We start from the raw sequence: 9,275 nt of genomic DNA, 5'->3' as shown, positions 1-9,275 counted from the left end.
TGGGTGGCCCTGTGTAACCTGAAAACAATTTATAGTGCTCCACTGCTACACAAACCCACGCTGTTGAGAAGCCACATCTTGCATGCAGTGAAGTTTCTGTTAACATAAAGCCCTATGCACAGTAGATTTTCTTCTGAAGCTGCCACTGCCAAGTGGATTCATGCGCACACAAGTTTAAAAAATAGCAGAATAGAATTCCAGCAGACAGATCTTGAAAAAAGCAGTATTTATTTTAAAGTACAACCCAAAGTTGTATCCGTAAGAAATGCACAAGGTATCTTGTTTCTTCCACAAGTCTTGGCTGTGTGCATTTCAGTTCAACTTAAAAATGCATTCAGGTTTACAAATGTACAAACAGCACAGAAAGTGTGTTACAGTCTCAACAGAATGCGCTTACATTCAGCCATTTTGCTCTTAAGGTTGTATGTTGGTTTTGCTGTTGTTTTTCTTGATTTTTTTTTTCTCTTTTTTTTTTTTTACATTCTTAGAACCTGTGTTAACAAAGACAGCCTTATTTTAAAAAAATACTCTGCATTTTAGCACAAAGTGCCTTCTGATTTTAAGTTAGAACTTGGAGGATAATACTGGAAAAAATTTAAAAACCCAAACCTGTACTTTTCAGAAAAGTATTGCATGCCAGGACTGCTTTAGAGTTCAGATTATTTCCTAGAGAAAGATGGCAGATGGTAAAACATGAAACCAGGGAAATTGTTGGGATTTACAGCTTCGGCTGCAGTTGGGATTTGTGGCCACACCCAGACTTTTTCAAGCTTATCCGCAATCTCACGCTACCATATTGCAGGACAGACTTTAAAAAGGAGCAAGTGATGAAAGCGGGACTGGGGGGTGGGGGGGGCAGGTTTTTGCAATGACCAGCAACAGCCCGCAAATGATGTTTCAAAAATTTGCATTCAGAATTGTATCATGACCTGGATAAGAGTTCTTTCCTTTTGCTTAACCTCAGTTTTCGTGAGGATAGTGTGAATTAGACCAAGGATCTGAACTTCTTCTTCCAATTGTTGGGCTCCAAATTCTCCAAGGGTTGTAGGTCTGTCCCATGTCTTCAGCAGGGTTGGCAACGGTGGCAGCAGTAGGTGGAGGAGGAGCAGCAGAGGAGTTTTCACTACCCATGAGATCAATGCCTGACAGGGCGGTTGTTGGAGTGGTGAAGGGAAGGCTGCTGTTGAGGTTACTTGACCAAATGGAACTGCTGAATGGAGTAGTGGACCACAGGCCACTTGGGTTGCCTAGGATCGACTGCAGTAAAGACAGAGCCAGGTAAGAAGCAGCTTGGTAACTTCTATTTTCACCCTGTTTACAGCCCCCCCGAAAAGTATCTAAGCAGCAACATGCCTGCTGTGAAATCCCTTCCAGCTTCACTGCAACATGGAGTTCCAAACTTCCTTCACTAGGGCTTGACCAGAGAAGCCACGCTACTAACAGTCACCGACCATGTCTGGTAACTGAACGCACTACAAAGCACAATTACGTTACAGGCTTTTAAGCTGTTTTCATTTGAGTCTGTACATCCCCATACCATTACTAATTTAAGCACTACTAGTATCCAAGCTTTAACACACAGGCACCAGAAAGCTCCAGCTTAACTAAACTAGTTAGAATGAGGTAGATAGGTAGATAAACATGGTTCAAGTCTCAAAAACTGAACAGAATTCAAGTTGTAATGGAAGGTAGCAGCAAAGTCTCTTTCTTGATCCTTTTCTGGCTGTTTGCAAACTTACCTCCTCACATTCAGGCAAGGGAATCTATTTAAATTGTACACTTCAGATGAACCTACCTGTGCTGAGCCCCACTGTACCTCCCCATATTCCCAGTATATACTTTTTCCGCCCATCCAAAATTTTTCCAGATGATGGGAGAGGGGATTGGAGAACTGGCCATTTATCACAGAGTTCCAGTAAGTCTGGCCTGGCTCAAGACATCTGGAAGTCTCTGACAAACAGTCATGGTGCAGATGCAGGTGTGCTGCTGCAAGACATCACAAATGCATTTGGGATGCATAGGACAGGTACAACAAGCATGGAGAACACATGCAGAAATTAACAAGGCCCAGGTTTTGTCAACTGTTTTATTAAAGCCCAAACAGTAGCAAGCAACAAGCAGGGGAATCTATCCCATGGTGTGGTGGAAAGTGATACCCGGAAGCAGCCAAAGATGGAGATGAGAAAGGTTAGCATAACTTTCATGCTAATATTAGCACAGAACCTGCTACATGTAGGCTTAACGCACTACATACCTCAGCGCCAACAGATTTAATGTACATATGCTGTAAATTCAATTTGCAAATATACAGTAAACTTGATACATCCAAAAGGCAGTGGACTTGTTGAGTAAGTGCTGTAAGGTATAAACAACCTTATGTTTGGATTTACTGGGTGGAAACAGGGCATCCCTTCCCAAAATCTCTGCCCTCTCAGATAATGCACGCTAAAGGTTAACCAGTATCAGTGCACTCTGCATCTGAAGATGAGAATAAAAATCCCTTTAGAAAAGGAAACAAGGTAGACTCTGAGAAAAAGGTGTTCATTTCAGGGTTTTATTTACTCCCCTGGAATGAAGAAGATGGATAGGCTCTGTCAAACCATACCTGAAACTGGTTGGACACTAACACATTACCAAAGGGTCCACATAAAATTTGACACTGAGGGCTGGGCAGGGGTTTTCAGTGTATTCAGGGGTTAACTGGGCCAACGCTGTTAGAACTCTCCAATGTCACTTGGAAGCTGAGCCAAACTAGGGTCATACTGTATTCCTGTTACATAACTAACTACATGGTTACATTTAAGCTACACAAATACTAGGCTACTGAGCCTACAGCAGGAAACACTCATTCTGCTGCTCAGACATTGAGCCTAACACACTAAAAGTCCACCCTATTTCCTGATGTGGGCAAGAGGCAGGAACTGTTCCTATGTGTTCCAAAAGTGTGTGGGAGAGCCTGACAGAAATGCAATTGCTCATACAGTAGAAGCAACCGGGAGAGGAGCAGCGGAGAAGAGTAACATAAGAGGAGGTCCCTTTCAGGGCTGGTGGAGGGAGGTACGAAGTGGTTGGTAGACAAAACTACAGGCAGGGAAATGAAGTAAAGGGACTGTGGTTAGAAAGAAACCTGGGAAGAAGTACCAGCAATGCAGCAAGGCCTGAGGGGACCCCAGAGTCAAATGCTATTTAGTACAGAAGCAGAGTTGTGCATAGAGTGTGAAAGCAAGAGGAGTAGGGAAGTAGGATAACCAAAACAACTCCCCAGAAACCTTCCTAGAAAAGAGGGTAACGCAGAAACCACTGTGTAAGTGTGGTTTGCAGGAACGGATTTGCTCTTTTGCCAGAAAGCAAAAAGGACAGGGCCGTGGGCTGGTACCTGCTCTCTCAACTAGCACTCAGAGCAAGGAAGTGCAGTAAAAGAACAGCCAGGTTTTCCTGTTCTGGCTCACCATAAGCACTTGTAAAAAAATTACTATCATTACAAAGGCTTTGAACATTTCAGTCCATTTGCTGCTTCTGGTTTATTAAGTGATCTTCTCTTCAAATAAGCTCCTAAAAGGCTTTTCTGCTCCCTCAGTGAAGTATTTAAAGGAAGAGACTGACAATTCTTCTATATTGTTTTGTCTGGCTTCCATCTCGATGCTTGCTGAAGCACATTACCAAATATTTTTTTCAGAAGCAGCAACGAAATAGGAGTTGGGAGCCAGAGAGATTCTGCTGGTGGTCCTCAATCCCTCCTTCTGCCAAATGCTGAGAAATCTACCCCCCATCTGACCAAAAAGCAAAACTCCCTCCTTACATAGTTTTACAGCTGTAGCTGTAACCACATGACAAGGGCGGGATCAGTGAGTGTGTATCTATAAGAAGCTGTGTGACCTTCTTCAGCTTGCCCTGCCCCCCACTTTCCCCCACTCCATCTGAACTGCTACCAGGTGGAGTAAACACTGCCTCTTACTCACTACAAAAGCATTTTCAGAAGACATGATGAAGAACGATTTCAGCTGGCATTGAAGACAGCTGTTGTGGTGTAAGTTTAATTCTGACAGATAGAGGCTCAAGGATGAGCGCGCTACAATCTGCGTAAAAGTTGGTTTTCTTCTTCTTTGGCTATACTCAAGATCTCCATCAAAATTAGTGGACATTTTAAAGGCTTCACCTTATGCTCAGCCCTTTAGTGTTTTTTCTAAAATGCAGGCTTTTAGATATGGGGTTTTTTTTGACCTTTCATTAATTTGTAAGTCGGTGCAACACTTGATTGAGGAATCAGAACTGAAGTCTGAAAGTTACCATATTGGCTATTCTGCAACTGTCTCTAAACCTGGAAGCAACAGTGGCAGTATGCAGCCATGGCATGGGAGCAGAACAGCTCTTTCCACAATCCCAAAACACGTGAGAATGGAAACCACTTTTGTAAGTACTGCAGGATGCTCTCGGGAGAAATATTTTTATGCGAAGCAATTTACGTGGATCCATCATCCACAAGTGAGCAGACTACTCATTCTTCGTCCAACAACCATGCCAACTTAACTACACAGAAACATGAATACGCATAACTTCCCTTTTCCTTTATTCTTCCACTCTTGGTTTGGGGTTTTTTCACCCAAATTTAAAAAGCCTCTAAATGAAATCAGATGGCAAAGACAGAACAGGTTGGTAACAGGAATAAAACACTGGATTTGGACTGAATACTTACTGCAGTTGTATGAGTTGGGGAACTTGAGCTTGTTGGCCAGGAGGGTACAGAATCTGTAGCTGAAGGATCCCAGATGGATGATGGAACATTACTGAATTCACTCCAGTTTCTCTGAACATCCTGCCCATAAGCAGATCGGGCTAAACCAAGCTTGCTAAAAACCTCTAAAAATAAAATGAAATAAAACTGAGTACATTACTCTTCCTCTTTTTCCAAGAACTACAGCAGACTAATACTCTTCACAGTTATTACCCATATTTTTCTAGCAGGTCCTGCAGCAGCACAAGAATTGAGATTAGGAAAGGTTACACACATGGTAACACAGACCTCATCTCATGTGTCCTGTGCCATTCCTCTAACAAGTTAGCTGCAGGAGGAGCAAGTGAAGGTGCTGAAGGCACCTCTCATAACCATAGCACTCACTTGGCTTGCAGCAATTCCCCCTGCCCAGGTAGCTCCTGGTGTGGGAGATGACACTGGCTGTGCCCCAGCCCAGGCCCCATCTGTGTTCCGAGAAGGGGAGGGCAGCACCAGCACTTGCAGTTCACATGGTCCAATCCACAGAACTGACCCCAGGCATCTTACTGCCATCCCCCAGAGTTGCTGGTGCTGAGGACTGCCGATGAAGACCAAAGAACCCCCAGCTTTCTTCAGTAAACATACCATTTTCTCAGCAGATGGCATTTTTTCAGCAGACATACAATGCATTTTACAAATGGCACATACCACGTTTGCTTTGCTTATCATCTTTTGCAGACACCTTAAAAATTACCATGCATCCTCAAACACGGTATGCAAATCTGTGTAAGTAATTACACAGAGCATCCATGCCCTGCAGTACAGCCTACCTGCACTAAAGCCCATCGCAGTAGTCACTTATGGAAGGTCTACCCAAATATTTAAATACAGGAATTAACTGCCAGGTTTAGCATGCATCGCATCATCATGCAGCTATACAACCGTTAGAGGAAAGCAATACGAGGGATTGGCCATTGCTTCATATATACAGCAATGGTTTTGTGCAGGTTTCAAGTGCTCAGGTGACCCCGGCCTGGTGGCACCCTTTTGACACCTACAGTAAATCTTCAGGGGGGGAGGAAGACTAAGGAAAAAACAAGTATCGCTGAAAGAGAGAAACTTCAAAAATTAGTATTTCCAGCCAACAAACTCTCTTTAACAATTTCCACTAATTCTCTGGGCTGAAACACCACCAATGTTCTAACATGCCTTCTTACGCAGTCATCCTTTTGGGAGGCAGAGATGGGAACACTGTCTGTACTTAAGACCAGTGGAATGGAGACACCCCACTTTTTTACCTGTATTTGAATATGGAAAAACACTTGAAAACAAACACTCACCTCCAGTTAAGTTAAAAGAATGGCTAAATGCAGAAAATGAGTTGAGAGGCGTGAAGTCAGGGCTGCTGGGGTTGGTGTCAGGACTCCACAAACCAGAACTAAATATTAGGGAGCAACGGAAAAGCAAAATGTAACTCATTAGCACAGTACTACCAACAACTTTAACTTACTGATCTAGGTACACAGGTATATGTACAAAAATATATGTGTGTGTGTGTGTATGTATTTAACTATATATATTTAATGGTGATAAAGAGTTAGGAAATCAGCTTGTGTTTTAACAAGAGATTTCAATGAAATATCATTTTCCTGTGTATATAGCCACCTTGGTTATATACACACTGCTATAGGCATAATGCTCTAATCCACAGACTGAGCTCCAACAGAAACCTGAGAGTAGCTCTCTTGATCAGTTTTTCAGAAAACTTACAGGATCTAACCTGTAGCAGCTCAGAAGGGTACAAATGCTCCCACTCTGGCTTTTGGGCAAGCTTCTTGAAAACACAGGTGAGTTAACTGGGAACAGTGATAAACATTTACAAACCCAAACCAAAATGCCACCCACAAACTTTGCTCACAAAAACAATTCCTTTGCGTATTGAAATTTGAATTCAGGTCTCTCTCCTATTCCAGAAAGGTTACAGGACACTCGCTGCTTTTTACAACTGAGACAGCCATGCGCTGCCAAAATATGTCAGAAGGATAGCATGCCTTGGGGAACATGACTGAGCACAGCTGTATTCTGCTCCTACTCATAATGCAAAGCCCCGTGACAGTTCTGGTCTCAGTGTTAAAATTGGGAGTGAAAGACACTGTTGTACAGAGCAAAGATACTCTGCCTGTAAACTATTTCAAGCGACCTTGGTACATATTCCTCAATACCACAAAAGCCAAGCTGATTTCTCAATGTTTGGATGCCCAGGAAACACAAGATTGTTGGGTTACTTGGAACAAGGGGTAGAAAGTCCCCATCACATTCAGAACATCCTTCTCTACTTCTGAGTCACTCTCAAGTTCCACATTTTTTTGCAAGGTGAGAGATGCTGTGCCCAGGCTTTAAAAAGTAGTTTAAAACCCCAAAGGAACAGGAATGAATTCTGACACTACCTTCAAAATGCCATTAACAGCTTACAATATTCTTTTCTAGGGCCCTAGGTATTTGCCTAGAGAATATAAAAATTACCTGTCAGAGCCATCACTGTCAATGACTGTGTGGGAAATGGTTATATTGCTGGCAACATCTGTCTTGCTTGGAGAAACCTTTGGTAAACCACTGCCACCTGCAAATATATATGAAGTTAAATTTTAAAAAATAACAAAATAAAAGAATATTCAGGAAATATTCAGAAATATTTAGAACTCCAAACTGTTCTAGTACCTGGGCTCTTGTCATAACCTGCAGCTACAGCAGCAAAAGTGGGGTTACCATTCCTGCCTGGAAGAGAAGCTGCCTTTGCCAGCTTATGTTTGGTACCATTAGGCTGCTTGCTTTTCATTTCACTTAAAGGAGAGGAAAAGAAAAAAAAAAAGTCAGGTTTTGGACTTGAGCAGTTTGATAAAAAAGTAGTAATTTAAGCTAGCATTCATGAAGATGTTAACAACAGATCAACAGTTCATGTAATTTGCACATTTTTCCAATCTACCAAGTTGTCAGAAACCCCAGAACAATATAAATAGCATGGTAAGACATGCACAGTAGTGTCTGCCAAAAAGCAGTTTCCATGGGAGAAGGAAATGGGTGTGAGAAAAGGGAGATGCACCCTGTGAAGCACATGGGTTCCGCCAGCACTCTGTGCTTGGGAAGTCAGTGGGAGGTACAGATTTGGACTCACTGGCTGCAGCTGCTGTTCACAATGCTGCTGTAGGTGCCTCCTCGTGGCCCAAAGGCAAAGGATGCAGGAGGAGGAGGAGGAGATGGAGAGGCGGGTGTTGGGGAGGGCTGTCGCTGCTTCAGGAAAGCATCTGCGTTCAGGGTTTGCAGAGAGAGTTTATAAAGATTGTCTGTGGCTGGAAAAAGAAACACAAAATAACTTCCTGTAGCACCTACATTACAGCAAGGCTTCCCAAACTCCTGCTATTCCTTCAGTTCAAACTGAGGAATTACGACAAAGGCTGTTCCCAAGTAGCAGCTCCTGCTCTATATTTACCTGTCATTATTCAGGTTTACTACCTGTTTTCAGAGACTGTATTGCAGTGAGAACACAGAGATAAACTGATTTGTACAGAAGTGAGTGCTGTGGAGAGGGATGACTTTATGTAGACACGCAACCAAGAGGAAGGTGATTCAGTCTCCACGCAAGGGACATACAACACAACCGAAAAGCTTATCATGGTGTCCCACAGTAGCCACGGCATTAAGGCATTTTCCCCCTCAAATCGGTTAATTAGCTTCAACTTTAGCTCCAGTGGACTTGACCAAGCAAAACCCGTCTGCTGCAGAAAATACATTTTGGTTTTGAGTGGCAGTTCTCATTTCCTCAGTTCCCCCAGCAGCTTCTGTATCCTGTTCATCACTGAAGAGCTGCAGGATGGCCTGTGTTCTGCTCACACTGTTTTCAAACCTCCCAAATCCTACCATATGCTATCAGTGAGGCCTACATAAGGAAACAGGAAGACTACAGAGTGAGAAAAAACACAGGGAGGTCTATCAACAAACCAAGCCTACCTACGGATATTCACTGCAGAAGACCAATTCTGTCATCCTCTAGCAATTACTTACAGCTGCCAGCTTTGTGAAGAGGCACAGAGTCCCATTCTGGTGGCGGAGAATCCTTTTCCCCTTCAGAGCTGCTGGTGTTTCCTAGCTCTTGTCCAGAACCACTGGGGAGAAATTTTGCTAATACTGATGGCCTGCTCTCCATTAATTTACTGTTGGGACCTATTAAAACAAGAGAAGAAAAGCAAGTCCGTGGATAGTAAACTGCACAGCTTCCCTCACACACCACATGGAGAATTAAGCACTCAAAAGTAATTACAAACAACCAAACAAAACTCCCGAGGTATTTATAAATAACAGCCTCGCACTACCTCTCATTTTGGGGAGGTTTCTTGATTTAGACCCATTCGTCAAAAGGTGCTGTGTAGATATCTTGGATTGAAAGGTTTTGCGCTGCTTGTTTTCCAGCGGGGGTGTATAAGATAATTCCAAGGAACTAAATGAAAACAGAGATCCATTTATTTTTAAGCTCTTCAAAGCACTGAAGACATTTTATATATGTATTTTT

General features: G+C 42.9%; 1 protein-coding gene across 1 annotated transcript; it reads right to left on the bottom strand.

The window, feature by feature from the left end:
* Positions 1-211: 211 nt before the first annotated feature.
* LOC104410916 (transmembrane protein 131-like) lies at positions 212-9,104 on the bottom strand. Its single transcript, XM_010021214.1, has 8 exons — positions 9,079-9,104; positions 8,771-8,929; positions 7,884-8,058; positions 7,430-7,551; positions 7,235-7,331; positions 6,052-6,149; positions 4,694-4,857; positions 212-1,257 (listed from the first exon to the last, which is right to left on the bottom strand). The coding sequence occupies exons 1-8, from the start codon at positions 9,083-9,085 to the stop codon at positions 961-963; spliced, it is 1,119 nt and encodes a 372-aa protein (XP_010019516.1). The 5' UTR covers positions 9,086-9,104; the 3' UTR covers positions 212-960.
* Between the last annotated feature and the right edge of the window lie 171 nt (positions 9,105-9,275).

Source organism: Nestor notabilis, unplaced genomic scaffold (assembly GCF_000696875.1).
Source record: "Nestor notabilis isolate BGI_N333 unplaced genomic scaffold, ASM69687v1 scaffold35608, whole genome shotgun sequence".
Taxonomy (NCBI): Eukaryota; Metazoa; Chordata; class Aves; order Psittaciformes; family Psittacidae; genus Nestor; species Nestor notabilis.
This window is presented reverse-complemented; position numbering and strand designations above follow the sequence as displayed.

Coding starts and splice junctions, on each gene's coding strand:
- LOC104410916 (XM_010021214.1), bottom strand. Junction 7,332..7,429: donor AGGTTATGACAAGAGCCCAG/GTACTAGAACAG, acceptor ATATATTTGCAG/GTGGCAGTGGTTTACCAAAG. Junction 1,258..4,693: donor CCCCAACTCATACAACTGCA/GTAAGTATTCAG, acceptor TCTTTACTGCAG/TCGATCCTAGGCAACCCAAG.